This window comes from Apodemus sylvaticus, chromosome 3 (assembly GCF_947179515.1).
Source record: "Apodemus sylvaticus chromosome 3, mApoSyl1.1, whole genome shotgun sequence".
NCBI lineage: Eukaryota > Metazoa > Chordata > Mammalia > Rodentia > Muridae > Apodemus > Apodemus sylvaticus.
Genome location: NC_067474.1, coordinates 109,475,898 through 109,494,221, shown reverse-complemented (window position 1 = coordinate 109,494,221; position 18,324 = coordinate 109,475,898). Strand labels below are relative to the sequence as shown.

The following is an 18,324-nucleotide window of genomic DNA, read 5'->3' as shown; positions in this document are numbered from 1 at the left end:
TTCTGCATCTCCTACCATCACCCTCTCAGGCTGAGGTGTGAAGTAAGCTCACTCTTTTGTTTCATATGCTTGTTATGGGGTCCGCATACATTCAACACAACACAAGCACGGATGACAAAAATGTATTCAAGCTGCTACTGATGGATCAGGGCCATAGAACACAGAACAGAGTCAGGAGGTGACATTTTAGAGGAGTTATGCAGCATATTTAAAGGATGAGCGCAAACTTTGTCCAATCATATTTTGACATAAGGGGTTAGCAAGGGAGTTTCCACCAATCAGGATAGGAGCTGGTTCCTGGGCCTGGGAACAGGAACTTAGTTTGACCCTGCAGCAGGCTGAAGAGTGTCCTTGAGGTGCTGGACTCAAACGACTGGGTCCTTAGAACTTTTCCTGAGATGGCTGGGCTCAGACAATTGTCCCCTTATAAGTTGTCTCTGACAAGGCTGGACTCAAATAACTGTGTCCTTACAACAGAGGCTGTTCAGGTATTGGGAAGTCCCCAGCTCCCCTAGGGCCTGGGACCTTGACTTTAGTTCATTCCTAAGATTAAATGAAGTATGAAAACGAAATGGTAGTACTTAAAACGAGTGTCTTTTGCTTGTTCCCAGCACACTGCCTGTCCACCATTTACTGAGCTCCTACTCTGGATGCGACACTGTGCTGAACGCTGGCAGTATAAGGACTACCTAACAGGCTTTGTCCTTAAAGAGATCACAGTCTGATAGACAGTGAGCAGAGGATTCTAACTATGTGACAGATTTGAGGGCAGACAAATGCATAGGCTGTATCTAATTTCTCGGTAAACCATTAAGCTCTTTGCTTCGCAGATTCGCAGCAGTGATTTGTATGTATAGGGTGAACACTCGGGGCAGAGTTTAAAAGGCCGGTCTACCTAGCTCTATGTTTGAACAATCACGTCAGTTTTCTGAGTCTATTTAGTTATAAATAACGTAAAATCCGTGAAACCTGCACCCATTCCACTGGGTCATTCTAAGAATTCACTGTGCTGGGCGGGGTGGAGATTGGCGCACCCGTGTGTTTGTGTGTGAAACTGAACCAGAGACAATGGCTGTCGCACGCACAGTTCACAAAGCAGGGTCTCTCGCCTGGAAGGTCTGCTGTGAGTAATCCCACGTAATAAGTGGGAGAAGTGAGATAACTCACTCTGTCCTTGGGGAAGCAGCTTACACGCAGTACCTGGGTGTCACACGCCAGAGCCTTTACCCGGAAGTGCGCCACACTACAGGCCCCGCCCCGGCCCCGCCCCTCACCGTCGCATCTCGCGGGATCTCGCGAGTACGCCTGCGTCAGGTGCAGTCATGGAGGCGGAGGAGGTGGATGTGGATGTGGAAGGAGATGTGACGGCGGCTGCACAGCCGGGGTGAGGCACGGAGCGGGGTCCTGCGGGCCGGGATGTGCTAGGCAAGGGCCGGAGGATGCGGTTGGCCGAGGGTCCTTGTAGACCGCGTCGGGACCCGGGTTGCTCCTAGCCGGAAGTCGGCCGGGTCGGGGCGTGAACGCAGTGCCCCATGTTGGACTGTTTATCTCCACTTCCTGGGATGCAGCGGACGTTTTTCAATTCGGATTCCTTCCTGCATTCGCTTTGTCGCAGGCTCCTCACAGCAACTTGAACACTGGCGTCTAGGCTACGGGACCTGACTTCATAGACACTTGGTCCTGCGCCTGCAAGCGACCTTGGTCCTGTCCTTTGATTCCCCCTTCCCAGAGCAAGTTGTTGCAAACTTGCAGAAAGGCAGCTTACCTTAAAGGATCCAGATTTTAGAGTTGGACAAGTCATGTTTGCCTTCTGCGTTTGCTCGTCCTGTTTACTGTCATTCTGACCGTGGTCAAGGCATTTGAGAGGCGTTTCCAAGCAAGGCTCCGCTTGTTTGGAAACCAAGAATCACATGTCGATCTTACTTTTGTAAGCATCGAGTGAAATAATTGTGAAAGACGTTTTAGCGTATGTAAAATTCTCGTCAGATGTAGTCTTTGCTGTGTTAGGAGGAAGCAGTGTCCCTCCTTTTAAGTAATGGGGACCAGAATAGGACCTCACGGAAAAGTCAGAAGACCTGAGTTATAAATACAGTCAAGTAACTTGACTGTAACTTGGCAGCAGCTTTTTTAGAACTCTGTTGAAGTACATGCTGTTACTAATACTGCTCCATTTTCAGCCTATATAATTCATTTGACAGGACGGCTGCTTCATTGTAGACCGCCAGGCCTCTACGAGACACCAAAATAAGGAGCATTTTAAAATAGCCAGTGAGCTCTTTAAATGTGATAAGAAATGAGGAGTAGTTAAGTTCCTATCATAATTTTCTCTAAAGTTCAAGAGTGATGCGGATAGCCTGAGGTAGCAATAACTCTTTACACTGGTGTAACTTTTCAGACTTGAACAGTGCTTGTGAGTTTGTGATGCTTGAGTATCAGTGATCTAAGTGGGCAGGGGCAATTTGCAGTTCATAAAGGAAGTAGTTGGCCTTAGGGGTCAGTGAGCATAACCCGAAAGCATTGGCTCTTGCCTCTTTCAAGGGTTTATCTTAACTTTCCTGGTTGTGTTTAGTTTTTCATCCCTTTTTCTTGTACCATTTTCTTGACACTTGAGTCTATTGGTGGCATGTTGTAAAGTTAGCCTCATATGTTAGGTCTCAAAGCAGGGACAAATGACTACCTGAGGTGCCATTAGTGTATTACGGTGGACCTGGCCTCCAGGTTCTTCCAGCATCCTTCAATCTTGCCTGTTGCAGGGGATGGCTTGCATAGCCTGCCTACCACCCTATTTTCTTCAGCACAGAGTTAGGCTGCCCTTCCCCCAGCTGGCCTTCTCTATATAATCCAGCCATTTGGCTGTGTGACCCTTTCTGTCTGTCCTTTACTCTGTTGGGCTCTCTAGGCCTAGGTATCCTCTCCTGGTTGCAGCTTCTCTCTGCATTCTCCTTAGATGGCCCAGTTCAGGGTCATATTCCCTCTGGATGCTCTGAAAAGTCTCCACTGCTGCAGATGCTCTCCCTTTTATCTACAGTAAACTTTCTTCTCCACCATACTTAGGAGCAGTCATGTCCTGTCTTTGCTTTTCTTCTCCCCATCCCCCTCCCCTCCCCTCTCCTCCCTCCCTCCTTCCCTCCTTCCCTCCCTTCTTCCCTCCCTCCCTCCCTCCCTCTCTCCCTTCCTTTCATGTTTCATGCAGGCAGGATGATGAAGGTTCCTGATGTCAGCCACTGCTTGCAGAGCATCATTGACATTACTTGTGGAATGGTACCCTGTAATGCTGGAGTTCGGATCATGTTGAATTTAGTATGACTAGTGCCCCTTGAGGTATGGTGTTAAAGAGGACAGTAGCATTTAAGGAACTCCTGAAGATTAGTTTGCAACATATTGGTTTTAAGCATTTACTGAAAGCTAGATACCAAAATAAAACATTGCAATTTGGTTTTCTTCCGACTATTATTTCTTCTCATCTTCCTTTTCTGAATGCTTTTGAATGCTAATTGAGGAAATGTGGTTTGCTGTAAGAATTGTGCTCAGTGGCCTTTGCTAGTGATATCTCCAAGTCTGGCATCTCTCATGACTTAACTTCTGTCAGGTTGGTGTTTTTCACCATTCTGATGCATAAACATAAAGTTCCTCAAATTAAACCTGATACTTGTTTTTATTTCCCTAATCCTTCACTGACCTGTGTCTGTGAGCTTCTGATCAGGACTCTAATTAGAACCTAGCAGCTCTTCTGTGTCTCACAAGTACCTCACCATCACCATGTCAGCTTCCCTCTTTCAGATCTGTCTCTGAGCTACCCCTAGGTCAGTACATGATCCAGTCTCCAGGCACAGACCTGAACTCCCTCCCTTTTCCTTCTACATCTTTCTATTCCCCCATCTGGTCACTTTTTAAGTATCTTTTTCAGACAACACTCTACTTGCTCATACTGCCTTTTCTGTAGATACAAATTATTGCTGTGTTTCTCAAATATTTTTATAATTATTTTCTCTTCATCCAAATCTGATTATGTTATTACCTTCTGTTTCCAATAGGCTTTGACAAGGCTGACCTGGAACTTGCCGTGTGTTGCACTGATCCTCCTACCTCTACCTCCTAAGTCCTGGTAACAATTAAGTACCACCATGCTGGGTAGTTTGTGATCAGTCTTCATTCTTTACTACAGACCTTTGTCCATTATCCATTTGCTGGTTTACTCATTCACTCAACTGTTGATGACCTTCTGGGTGTATGTAGCAGTTGTGAAAGTGAAGTCTCTGCTGTCATAACACTATTAATTCTTGTTGGATAGAACAGACAATAAACTTTATGTCTGTGTTCAATGAAGGTAAATAGACAAGGGTGAAGGAAGATGGAAAAGCTTGCTAGCTTTTTCTCCTGCACTTAACCAGTAAGGCTCTTAAGGTGTGAAACTATGGGCCGTGAGAGCAGATAGTCAAAAACAGTGAAAGAAAAGGGGCAGATTGAATTGTGTTGTGAAGAATGGGGCATATTCAGGTTTGTGCCTTGGACCACTAGGGAGATTGATGTTACAAGGGCTGAGAGAGGAGACTGGAAGCCTGGCAGGTTTGAAACGAAAGATTATTTTACGCTTAATCATGTAACTTGTGGTCCTTAAGGAGATTCAGGTAGGTGTTTTGATGCATATATCAGGTGTGAATATTACAAATCCTCATCATGGTAGACTGCATGAAAATATTTCTGCCGCAAACTTGAAACCTCTTGTGCTCTTGGCAGACCTAGCTGTTCTAAAAGATTTAACAGTAGTGTTTGTATATGCGTGTGGCTGTTGTGTTCATTATAGTTCTTCCCTCATTGGCTGACAGGGCAGAACAGGTATTGTTGTATTTAAATCTTTGTTAAGGAGAGAAGGTGCTTCATGTCAATAACTGGCCACTCCATCTTATGTGATCTGTAATCACGAAGCCAAAATGGATGCAATAACACTTTTCTATTTCTTGATTTATTTTTGTATTTTTTGTATTATTTACAGAAATGATGAAAATACAGCATCAGTTTTTCAAGATCACTATCTTGACTCAACATGGAGAAGGGAGAATGGCTGTCTTGTAAGTATGCTAAGTCAGGTGACTACAGCCTAGTTGCCCCGAGTGCTTCTTTCCCTTTTTAAACTAAGGCCTAATTCTCCAAAACCACAGAGGTAATGTATGGAAACACTTCCTTTAAAAATAAAGGAACCTTTTTTTTTTCAACTATGAAAAAGTGATCTCTTAAGAAGTAAATTTAGATCCAGCTTGCTTTAGGGACAGATCTTTACCACTTCTCACATTTGTCAACTTTGATTTCTTCAAATGGAAGATGCATATCATCACAGAGTTCATGTGTTCATTTAGCAGTAACTGCATACTTGCCATGCCAGACAGTAGGGCAGGTTAAGGCACTGCAAATGCCGTCAAGACAGACAACTCTGCTCTCGTGGAATTCATAGACAAAACACAGCTGGGCAATACCTAGGCAGACAAACCATTTGTAGATTGTCAACCGAGGTTACTAGGTTGGGGGAATCCTTAAGGAAAAGTCAATAAAGGACACTGAGGAGGTGACATTTAACTTGAAATAAAATGGAAAAATGAATGGTTACATGAATTTAAAAAATTAACATGCTAAGCAGAAGAAATGGTGAGTGCAAAAGCACTGGCTTATGCTGACACGTTTAAATTTTAGAAGTGAGCCAAGACATTGAAACATAGAGCTTTCAGTACAGACTAGTGGATTCATGGTTGTCAGATATGCTTTGGGTACTGTGGTAAAGAAAGGACTTGAGAGAAGCAGAGTAGAAACAGGGACTGGTTAGGACCCATTTGGAATGATCCGAGCCAGGTTTTAAATAGTGGCTTAGTCCTGTATGTTCCCGAAGGGGTATAAGGGGACCAGTTTGAATTATACTTTGAAGATAGAGCTGTTTAGTAGATTGCATTTGGGGATGGAGATGAAAGGAAAAAGTTCATAGTGATTCCCAGCTGTTTAAGTGGTAAGTGGTGGTGGACAGTGCTCTTTGCAAAGTTAGCAAGGCGGGTGGCCATACTGAATTCTGTTTGGCATGTTTGAGAAGCCAATTAGATATTCAAAGGTATTGTCTGGGTAGTGACTATAAGAGCATGGAGCTTAGAGATTGCAGTTGAAAATTACATAGCTTTGAGAATTGAAATGAGTATGATTATTTACTCAGGCTGTGGCTGAAGGAAAACAGACTTGAGTTTTGGAAACAGGTTAAGTGTTTATCAAAATGCCTGAAGCCTAGGAGTTCTTTGGTGTCTGGTGGCCATTATTACTGGCTACAGGTAAGGGGCATGAGGCTGGGAATCCAACAGGCTTTACTGTGAGGTTTCTTTGCTTCCACTTAACATGCTACCAGTGCTTCAGATACCTTTGTGGACTTTTTTCGGGTGATTGTGAAAATCAAAATGTATCTGTATATTCATCTAGTGAGTTGTAGATGTTATTGTTTATATCATGTCTTTCACTCAGTGAAATAAGATAGTTTTTTAAGTAATAAAATATATATATAGAGTTACACATGCCATTCTTTTGTTTTTAAATAGCCTTGGACTCTGGATAGCACCATCAGTGACGAGAACAGAGCTGTCATTGAGAAAATGTTGTTGGAAGAAGAGTATCCTTCATCAATTATGAGAAGAATAAAGGTTTTAGGACTAAAAGGGAATTGGTTTAAGCATTACAGACGAGGCCACTGTAATTATCAAATGATAATTGTTTGGCCACAGATTTTGATTATGTAATTTCAAGGTCACTTATCTATGTAAAAAGTAGGCATGCTTCACTGGTGAATCTGAGACTAGTACAACGTTTTGAGTTTTTGTTGTTAGCCAAGTCTGTATGCAGAGCATGCATAATCCTTAGAAATTAAGATATTTAAGTCAGAATCTTAATTCTAAGTCTCCATTTTTACAACAATATAAGCTAAAACTGAGAGATGCTTATCTGTGTAAGGCTCAAGAACATGTGGAAATTTTCACATTACACTGTGTGCAGTTTACAAATGTTATATGAGAAGAATTTTAATGAAAAACAAAATAGACTGATTCCCCACCCGCCTTGAATTTGTAGTCCTTATCTGTGGCTCAGCAACTAACTGCTTATCCTGCTTCAGTTTAACTTCTTTGAGACTCAGTTTTTTTATATATATATTTCTTATATATGAGAGGCTTAAACAGTAATTTCTGATTTTTCTGGCCTTTAAAGATTGATTACTAACAAATCCTGGCTTATTTTTGTCTTTTCCATATTCCTTTTATGGATTTCTGTGCATTATTGTTGCTGCTGTTGTCATTGGTGCTGTTATTATTATTTGGTGTTTTTGTTTGCATGTTTGTCTGAATCTCTTGTTCTTGGTGCCTGTGGAGACCATAAGAGGTTGTCAGATCTCAGCTGAGAACTGCTATGTAGTTTCTGGAATCAAACTTAGGCCTTCTGGAATAGCAGTTAGTGCTCTTAGCCACAGCCCTGTTCACTTTCTAATCCAGAATTTCTGTTACACATTCCCAACTGCTTCTGTTAATTGGAGATTTTTTTCTGTATTTTTAATTACCATTGGTTAGCTCCTTTCTCTTCCCAAATATTACAGTTATTGCTTAGATTATTGATTTAAATGAGAGGCACATAAAATCTCCAATTTTCCAGTACCTTCATTTAACATAAAATGAAATAAATGAATTTTTATAGCATATACTCTTTTACAATATATCTTATTTAAAGTATTAGCTTATATGAAAACATTGTTTCTTTTTATGTATGGTGTGTGTGTGTGTGTGTGTGTACAGGAGCATGTTTGTCCATGTATATGCAAAGTCAGAGGTTGCCTGGGTGTTTTCTTTATTCACTATCCACATTATTTTTGGAGGTGAGGATTCTTATGAATGTGAAGACCACTGATTTGCCTAGGCTAGCTAGCTAGTCAGATGCTCTTGGGAGCCACCTGGGTCTACTGCCCAGTGCTAGGATTGTGTGCACACAAACTCGTGCACCTAGCTGGACATGGAGCCTTGGGATCCTAATCCAGATTCTCGTGATCGGACAGCAAGCACTGATGAAGCCATCTCCCCAGCCCCAAATCAAAACATTAGTGGTTCATACTAAGTCTTTGGAATCTACAGTACAGTTTATTTTAGCACTAAATCTTAGTTAATGCTAGTTGTGTTCCAAATGCTTGATCCACACATGTGAAATAGCCACTATATTGAACAGTGCAATTCTAGGTTATTGAACAGATAGTTGCTTGATCACTTCCAAATGTAGAAACACGTAGAGTCAGAGTTACATATAAGCATTTGAGAATAGGGAGAAATGAGTGTGTGTGTGTGTGTGTATACATGTGTGTGTATGAATATATGTGTGTATGTGTGTATATATATATATATATATATGTATATATATATATATATATTCTCTAGTACATAGCCTAATGTAGTTGATATTTGTTAAATGAATAGTTCAGACTTAGGGGAAAAACTTTGTAGCAGGCTAGTTCCAGCAACACTGAAGGGAGTTTCTTGGTAAATTTGATGTTACTTGAATTGATGTGTAGAAGAATCCTGAGTTCTTTTCTGTGACCTTTAAATATACAGAAACAGTGGTTCCTAAATTACTCTACACAACAAATTCATCTATTTTACTATTCGTATTTTAGAAAAGAAAAGGATTGAGGCTGTATTCTCTTAGCCACTTGCGGTAGGGAAGAGAAGGGAAACCAGCGTTGCTGTGGTACGTGCTGTGCAGGCGTGTGTTGTGTGTTTGCTGTTATTCCTACAGGGCTATGTAAAGCACGGACTTGCAGCCCTGGACAAGCTTTTAGCAGACTAGGTTTCGATTACATTTGAATGTCTTTTGCGAGTTTGTCTACTTGATAACACATAAGAATTATATGGCCTTAATATTGTTTAAGTTTCCTTAATAATACATAGGTATTATTTATCTAATAAATCACTTCCAGGAAAATTCTGGGTTAATCAAAAGGAGGATAATAAAAAATACTCAAACAGGTAAAATCAGTTTATGGTACTACTAGAAGTTTTGGATTACAGTTTTAGAAACTTGTTCATAATCATTTGGAATGTAAACAAAGAATATAGAAAATAAAAATATTAAAAAAAAAGAAACTTGTTCATAAATTTCCTGTTTTCTTTTTTTCATGGTGCATCCTGCAGAAAACAACAAAAGTCATATGTATCTACATTTTTAAAAACTTTTTTTAAAAAATAAAAGTTCTTTTTATTTTAATTATGTGTGTTCCCTTGTATGGTTATGTGTGTGTGAGTGCAGGTGCCCATGGAGACCAGAGGTGACTAGTCCATTGGAACTGGAGTTACAGGCAGTTGTTGCAGTGTGATATGAGTGCTGGCAACTGAATACTGTGACTACTGAGCTCTCAACCCCTTTTTAAAACCAATTGAAAACTATAAGAAAATTTTTAGAAATTTTCTTTAAAAATTAAATAATTTAATTTTTTTAAAAATTAAATTAATTTAAAAATTAAAATTTAAAAATTTTAAAAATAGGTATGGTCAGTGGCAAAGCCCTCTTGATTCAAAAGACGATAATTTTTAAAGATGGTTTTGGCACAGATGTTAGAATACATAATTTTATGCCATCTTTTATTTGCCAGGCTTTTAAAAAATGTCTTCTTATCAGCAGTTCATCACATGATAAAGAAAATAGTTTCCTAAAGAGGCTGCTGTGGATTATGTTATGAATTGAGTTGATTTATGTTATGTTTGGTAATTTTAAATTTTTATGTACAGTTTTATTTGGATTTGTGACTTTTAAATATTACCTAGGAAAATTGGGCCAGGCATGCCTCTAGTCCCAGTAGTCAGAAGGCAGAATCAGTATTTTCACAAGTTCAAGGTCATCTTGCTCTACATAGAGTCCCAGGCTAACTAGGGCCACATAGCAACACCCTATCTAAAAACTTTCTAGAAAAATTAAAGGTTTCCAAGTACCTTTTTTAATTGGAAAAACGTTGGTCATTATTCATTCATAAATGCAGGCTTGAATACCGTGCAAACTCTGCTTTTATATTTTGCTAAATAGCAAAGTGAAGTTAGTTAGAAGATGGCATGGCTTGATGAAATTGGAGAGCTTCCCTGGTATGCTTTAATTTGTGATATAGAATTTAAAAGCAGTAAATGAAATGCCATAGTTTTATGATTTAAACTCTTAGATTTTGGGAATATATTACTGCCTGGTGTTTACTTTCAGTTTGAAGAGATCTGCTTGCCATCAGGCTGACTCCTTTGATGTCCTTTAGTGTTGTGTTCACTCAGACCCAAGGATTGTGTGGGCTCTTGCCATTCTGGTAGAGATAAGGAACAGGACAAACCTTACTGTCTGGGCCCCAGCTGCCTCAGCTGCACCCTTCCCGTCCTATAAGACTGGAAGTAAGTTGTGGCTTTAGCTCATGACTGGTTATAAGAGCAGTTCCCAATCCCCTCGCACAGGGGTTGCCCAGAACCATCAGAAAACAGGAATTTATGTTACAAATCATAACAGGAGTAAGTTACAGTTATGACATAACAATGAAATGATTTTATTGTTGAGGGTCACCACAACATGAGGAACTGTATTAAAGAATCACAGCATCGGGAAGATTGAGAACCACTGATCTATAACTTTAGTTTCATAAATATGAAATGTTCAATTTCAGAATTTTTTTTTCAATTCCTCTTTTCCTTCAGGGTACATTCTCCTGCAAAACCAGCCAGTTACTCAGTAAAGTGGACGATAGAAGAGAAAGAACTGTTTGAACAAGGACTGGTAAATAGAGAAATGCTTAACTTACTATAAAATTATTCTAGAAGCAAATAAAAAATACTTTGTATATTTGGAATTCTTCCTTATTTATTTAGCTATTTGTTGTTGTGCATAATCCATCTTTTTCCACACACATCTTTGAAGACAGAAGCATTTTTTGGAATGCTTCGGTGAAATCTCTTTCAAAGTGCAGAAGTTGAGAAGTATAACAAGTGTATATGTTGTTCAAACCTTGGAAGTACTTCCTAACATGGAAAATACTTAATAAAATAGCCATTAACTTTTAAACTATCTAGAGTAGATTGTGTAATTTCTTTTAGAGTAATGTAACTCAGAATTAGTCTAAATCGATTTTGAGACTGTATATACATTATTTAGGTAGTATATAATATTTATGGAAGATTTATGAATAAAATTGAGTTATTAACAGAAATTATGAGAAGTAAACTGTATTTTCTATAGTCAGTAGCATGACAGCTATGTTTTATGGAGTTTAATACAAATATGTAGACTATCTGGAGGTTTTTAAAACTTCTGAGTTTCTTCCTATACTGGTGATAGTTATGCTGGTTTTTATTCTATTGTAGGACAGTCTAATTAACAATAATTTGTTCAGGATGGATGGGTAGATAGCTTCAAGATTTGCCCCTTATCAAAGACTAAATATGCATATGCTTGTATTTGCAATTGGTTCGTGAACCTAAGATTCTTCTTTTGTTTTTATTGTTGGCATTAGTGATGGTTATGGGGACCACATTTGTATGTTCAGAACTCACACTTACCTAAAGTTGTTGGGTAATAAGTCTCACTCTCATTTCTGAGGTAATCAGTTTTCTCTTCTTTGTGTATATACTTCTAGGGATGTTTTGTGCGCATATAAGCAGATGAGAACTTATATAGATACATAAAAATTTATGCACAGTAAGATATTTTAAACAGAATATTTTTCTACAGAAGAAACCCTTTGATTATTGGCAATTATTGGCTGTGTTGCCCGCTCTTACCCATTGATACAGCTTCCTTACAGACTGGGCTTCTCTCAGGTATGGGAGGAGGGAATGACTTGGTGCTGATGACGAAGGAAGGTTTCATTCCAGCTGTTTCTTTAGCATGGGGCTGTATCATTACTGCAGTTTGAAACTGGTGGATATTTCCTGTGCTCCTTTTGTTAGTGTCACCTTTAATTTTCTTAATGTTCAAGCCCCTAGTATCACCAAGGATCTGACTTTAACCAGGTCCCTGCTGTCTCTAAATGTGTTTTTATGATCCAGTAAGTAGATCTGATTCTTTAGTTAGTTAATACTAGCTAAGTGTTACTCTTAAATAATTTATAGTAGTTTTCCCAGAAATACTTTGAGTTTTAAAAAAGCACTTATCTGAATAACAGAAATAAGTGTATAAATGAATCTTTATCATTTGGGTAAGATCTTTAAAGATATTTTACTATCACAAGGCATGGTCCTGGGTTGTATTTCGTTTTGTTTTTTGTGGTTTTTAAGAATTTTAAAAATGAGCATGGTGTTGTTATCTCTGGTTGGAAATACCTTGTGTTAGTGAAGATTTATACACTAAATATGGTTTAGACTTGGTGTCTTAATATCCATGTATATCTAGAATTGTGCATCTTCTGTTTTTGTACTTGAAATCCCCATAGGACTGTCGAGGGTGTGGCACAGCCTTTGGCCCAGAATGGAGGCATTGGTTAGACTTCATCTGTGACTGAATCTAAAAGTCATTGCATTGTTAAGCCAGTGTAGTATGTTTGATGCAGAACACCATATTGTGGAATAAAAACTCTTAGCTTAAAAGTTGCAATTAGTGCAGAATGTGTCCAGTTGATTCTCTAAAATTAAAATTACATATATATATATATATACACACATATATATATATATACTTATACTGTAGATAGGTAGGTAGATAGATAGGTAGGTAGGTAGGTAGGTAGATAGATAGATAGTAGGTAGGTAGGTAGGTAGGTAGGTAGGTAGATAGATAGATAGATAGATAGGCAGGCAGGCAGGCAGGCAGATAGACAGATAGACAGATAGACAGAGTATCACTTACTTCACTTTTGGACTGTTGTAAGTTTCCAGAACTACAGAGTCAAAGAAATGTGGGTTTGGATTTTAAATGCATAGTCTAGTAGATCAGGTTTCATTTTGTGCTTTAGAAATAAAGGCAGATTTTCTTTTAGTTGTTTTCTTTAATTGGCAGCTGCTTGAAATATTACTAAGGCACTACAAAGCAAATTTGTTTCCATTTTGATAACAGGCTAAATTTGGCCGAAGGTGGACGAAAATCGCAACACTAGTTGAAAGTCGCACAGTTTTACAAGTGAAGAGTTATGCCCGACAGTACTTTAAAAATAAGGTAAGCAGAGTACAGATATCCAAATAGTGATGAAATTTAGGAAAGTCAGAAAGCAAACTATAAGTGTAGTCTAGATTGTTTTGTTTTTTATATTGTTGTTGTTGAGATGAGAATCTTAATCCACAGCTCAGTCTAGCCTAAAGCAGTATTACAGTCCTCCTGAGTGCTGAGATTATAGGCATGAATCCTCTCCTACAGCTAAGCAATCTTATTGCTGAGAGTTTCTACAGTTAAAGTAGTAAATACTCATAATATATAAGTGTTTTGAGTCCTTAAAAAATGAATTATGTTATTTTATGTGTATGTGAGCATGCACGTGTGCCCCGGCAGGGATATTGGGGTGGGAGGACTGTGGGAGTAGGTTCTCTTCTGCCATGCGGATACTGGAGACTGAACTCATGTTGTCAAGCTTGGCTTACCCACTGAGCCCTGTGTCTGGACCACTGTCTTTTTGTTTGTTTGTTCTGTTCGTTAATTTTTAAAAACACTCTGGGGCAGCTGTGTCCAGTCTGCAACCCAAGTAGTTCGGTGTGAAGTGTAGCACACCTGTTCTGGTGTACGTGATTTAGTGTTTCAGCACCTCTTCCTTGTTCTAAATGATGCTGCTGTTCTATAAAGCAGTAATATTCCTGAGAGGAAATGGTAAGCAGCCTTAATGCTTTCTCTGGAAAGTATCTATTCTTCTAGAAATATTTGCACTGTGAAAGAAACCTGTGGAAATTTTAGAATTTAGGAGATAAAAATGCTAATGTAATTATGAAATATGTTTACAAACAAAAGGGTTTTTATTATTGTCACAAAGAACTATCTGGGGCTGGAGATATGGCTCAGTAGTTAAGAGCACTGACAGCTCTTCTGAAGGTCCTGAGTTCAAATCCCAGCAACCACATGATGGCTCACAACCATCTGTAATGAGCTCTGATGCCCTCTTCTGGAGAGTCTGAAGACAAAGACAGCTACAGTATACTTACATTAAATAAATAAATAAATAAATAAATAAATAAATAAATAAATAAATAAATAAATAAATAAATAAATAAATGGTTAAAAATAAAAGAACCATCAGAAAAACTTAATATCCGTGTTCAGAAAGATGTACTTATGGTCAAGTTCTTTAATTTTTCAAATAATTTGTTCTGTATTTGGCTATGTACATTTTTTGAATTAGGATAGTTTATTTTATCTCTATGAGCATTTCACCTACATGTATCTGTGCTCACCACAGTGTATGCAGAGATCTTCACAGTGTCTTCAGAGGCCAAAAGGAGTTGGGCATTGAATCCTTAATTGGAGATGCAGGTGACTGAGCCTCTGTGTGGGTTCTAGAAACTGTTCTTGCCCTCTGGAAAAGTAGCCAGTACTCTTTAATTGCTGAGCCAGCTCTCCAGATCAGTTATGTAGTGTTGATACTTAGAATTTCTGACTATATTCATTCAAGCATAATTCTAGAAGCATAATTATATAAAATTTAGAAGTATCTTAAATGAGATCTTTTTTTCTAATGTAAGTAATGTGTTCTACTAGTTGTGCTTTATTCAGTATAGCAAAAAACTAGAATTATCATAGTTGTTCATCACCAGATAAACTAAGTAATGAAACTTTGAGACACACACACACACACACACACACACACACGAGAGAGAGAGAGAGAGAGAGAGAGAGAGAGAGAGAGAGAGATCAACTTAAAGAAAAATAAAGTTACAAAGTTCATAGGAAAATGGATATACTTAATGTATATTTGTGTGTGTGTGTGTGTGTGTGTGTGTACATATATTATTAGGCAAGACCAAATTCAAAAAGAGGGTGTTCTCATATAGGCAGTTTAGTAAATTATATACATACATACATACATACATACATACATACATACATACATATGTAAATATATATATAAAGTACATGTATGTGTGGTAAAATAAAACATGTAGAAAAGAGCACAAGAAAGGCTAACTATTAGGGGATGAAGACAGACTGAGTGCAGATGATGGACATGAAATATGAAAGAGGATATAAAGCTAACTGCTTTTCTAGTCAAGCAAAACTAAAACACCACAATTCTGTCAAGGATTCTTCATTTTTGGTGGTGGATAAGTGCATAAAAATATTTTCAGTTGTGAAAGTGTAAAATCCACTGTGAATCTCCACAGTTTCAGAATAGCTGTTTTAACTGTGTATAAGCTCACAGAGATGTATAGACTTTGGGATTGGGGACTGGTTAATTGGGTCTAACATATAGACTTTGGTGTGAGATGTTTATTTTATTGCAGGTTTGTTTTCTTTTTAAGTTTATATGTTTTTTTAAAAGCAGGTGAAGGTATGTCTGTTAACATGTACTTAGTTTAAAAAATATTTTTCTTGTGTAAGGTGATTAAACTTCAAATCTTAATATGTGTGTATTATTTTGATTCTTAATAAGGTAAAGTGGGGTGTGGCAAAAGAAACACCAACTCAGAAGAGCAGCAGTGATCTTCAGGTTAAAAATAAAGATGAAAGGACGAAGGTGTGGGCAGCATCATGTTTAAGGGGGCGTGCTGATCCCAACCTGAACGCTATAAAAATTGAGAAGTTATCTGATGATGAAGATGTAGACATCACAGACGAGCTGGATGAGTTGGATTCTCAAACATCACAGAAGAATTCTGGCAGCCACGTTACTTTAGATGTTTCTAATAGTAAAATGTATAAGACCAACCAAGGAGAATTGTGCCAAGAAGGTTCATTAGCTAAATGTTCAGGAGAGAATCTTCAGAATGTGAAGGAAAGTGAGACAGAAGCATGTTCAAGCTCAGAAATTACATGTCGGGCTGAAAAACAGAACAATAATGGCAAAAACCCAGTCAAATTAAATGAGAAATATGATAAACTAGTTGAAGAACACACTATACAAGATGGAGAAGATAGAACAGGGGAAGCCAAGCACTCACCTTCTCCAGAGCCCTGTGAGGGCCAGAAGGACCCAAGTGGAAATGAAACGCTTTTGCCTCCTTGCCAAATGGAGGAGGAAAACTCTGAAGGAGAAGTGCTTAAGCCACCAGAACAAGAAGTAGATATAGATAGAAATGTCATTCAAGAAGAAGAAAAGCAAGCGATTCCTGAGTTTTTTGAGGGACGCCAAACTAAAACACCAGAACGCTATTTGAAAATTAGAAACTACATTTTGGATCAGTGGTAAGAATTACATTGTACATGTCCTAAAAATTTGATACTCAGAAGTATATTGATTGGACCTGTGCAGAATTGTGGATTTGCTAGAAATCCAAAGAGCTTTTGCATGTCTTCTTCAGTAGTCACGATGTACAGGTTCTCGTAAGCATGGACACCCATTGCTATCAAGCACGCCATCCCACTGCAGAGTGGAGGCCTGGCTAGAAGGGAGCAGTGTTGGGAAGCTGGACCTGTAGAATATACTGCCCTGGGAAAGGAGAGACTTTCCAGTGTTCATGTGTATTTGAGTATAAATAAGGACAAACTTAGAGACAGGATTATCGTTAAACATGGCTATAGCGCAGAAATTGATGTCTGAAATAGCTCTTCAGTGCTTGCAACTTTGTGGAATGAGCAGTTACTTATTAAACTAAAACACTACACTCCTCATTAGCCTGACAGTAACTAGACTTGTTCATGGTAGCTTAGGAAGCTGCCTTTAAGTACCCATAGTTGCTGTTGATGTTTTACAGAATGTTCCAGTTCTTTGGGTGGGGGTTCTCTGTTGTTCTTTGTTTTCTCCTCTATCAAAGGTTTCTCTGTCTTGTTTCAGTGGCTTTCTGCTAAAATCTAGAATGCTACCAAAGATTAACATGCACATTGTTAAATAACTCATACTTAGATAACATTAATTTACTTGCCTTTTAAAGATAGCCATGTTCTAAGCAAAAAAAATGCTTACTCTTGCTTTGCTTCATGGTGATCTCTCACTTATACAAGTGCTAAAGAACCATCTTCTGGCTAAGGATGTCAGTAGAGTAAGGAATATGTAAGAGAACTGACATTTACCTAGTGCTTTGTGATTTACAGAAAGCTGCCCTGTATCATCTCATCTGAGTCTTCCCAACAGTCCTGTAAAAGAGACAAATGGGATCTTTGCTGTTTGAAACAGATCAGCACAATTCTCAGAGAGGTTTAGGGTATCTGGCTTTGATCTTTCAGCCAGCCACTGACCCATGAAAGGTGTCAGTCCAACTCACTCATCTGTTATTCCACATTACCTAGTTGACAGCTTTTAAATATGAATTAAATTATTTTTCTCTTCATACCTGGGTATGGTTTTGGAAATAAAAGGATGGATAGCCAAAATTGAAGGCCTTTAAAACACTTTCTATCTCAGAAATGTCACAACTTGTATATACTTAATGTTATTTTAGACATATTTTATTTGTTACACTAATTTTGGGTTTTAAATTAGGATAAATTACACAGATAGTTTTAATTATATGGCAGTAGTTTCCTAAATCCTTTTCTTTAATACACAAAGCCTATTTAGTATTGCTGTTTAAATATGAAGATTTAATGAAAACTGTGAAAGCAAAAGAAATGTTTTTAAAGAGAAAAATATAAAGTACAAAACAATACAGGTGATACTTTTTTTAAAAATGGGAAGATAAAGTTTTAAAAACAAAGAGACCTACCACACCTTTCTTTTTCATGAGAACAGGTACAATTAGTTTTATTTAGGGGTATGTTTTTATTAAAGTGTTATTCAACTGTTACTAACATTATTCTACCTTATTCTACCACATACCATTCATTATATTTAAACCGTCTTCAATTCTCTTGACTTTCCTTGCAAATGAAAAAGTACCCAGAGGATGTGGACCTGTTTACAGGTCGCAGGAGGTGTGAAGACAGCCTTAGCTTCAGTGTTGGTTCAGTATGTAAAGAGCTGTAACTCTGGCCTTACCTTCTCTTCCTTCAGAACTTGGTGTGCTGGCTCTTTGACTCTTTGGTTCTGCTCAGGAAAGGTGAAGTGTGACAATGCTCCTCCCTGTTCTAGCATCCTGTATTTGTTTTTGTCATACAACTTAATACCACTGAAAATACCATTTTGTGAATTGTCACCTACCATAGTCCTTTAAGAATGCAGGCAATGTGAAGATGGTTCTGTTTTGTTTATCAAGTGTCCACTGCTTAAGACAGTGCTTAGAAGACAGAAGACATTTCAGT

The 18,324-nt window shown here is 38.2% G+C and overlaps 1 protein-coding gene across 6 annotated transcripts in view; it reads left to right on the top strand.

Moving 5' to 3' along the window:
• The first annotated feature begins 1,290 nt into the window (after positions 1–1,290).
• The window catches only part of Mysm1 (Myb like, SWIRM and MPN domains 1), a 40,307-nt gene continuing 23,273 nt past the window's right edge, over positions 1,291–18,324 (top strand). For 4 of the 6 annotated variants that reach the window (XM_052176769.1, XM_052176768.1, XM_052176767.1 and 1 more), the window contains exons 1-7: positions 1,291–1,384; positions 4,994–5,069; positions 6,564–6,634; positions 8,943–9,020; positions 10,716–10,794; positions 13,066–13,164; positions 15,581–16,332. In XM_052176769.1, coding sequence (XP_052032729.1) covers positions 1,323–1,384; positions 4,994–5,069; positions 6,564–6,634; positions 8,943–9,020; positions 10,716–10,794; positions 13,066–13,164; positions 15,581–16,332 — 1,217 coding nt within the window. In that variant the 5' untranslated portion in view covers positions 1,291–1,322. Of the gene's footprint in view, positions 1,385–4,055; positions 4,106–4,993; positions 5,070–6,563; positions 6,635–8,942; positions 9,021–10,715; positions 10,795–13,065; positions 13,165–15,580; positions 16,333–18,324 lie in introns of those variants that run through there. The other 2 variants (XM_052176772.1, XM_052176773.1) reach the window with 2 other exon arrangements.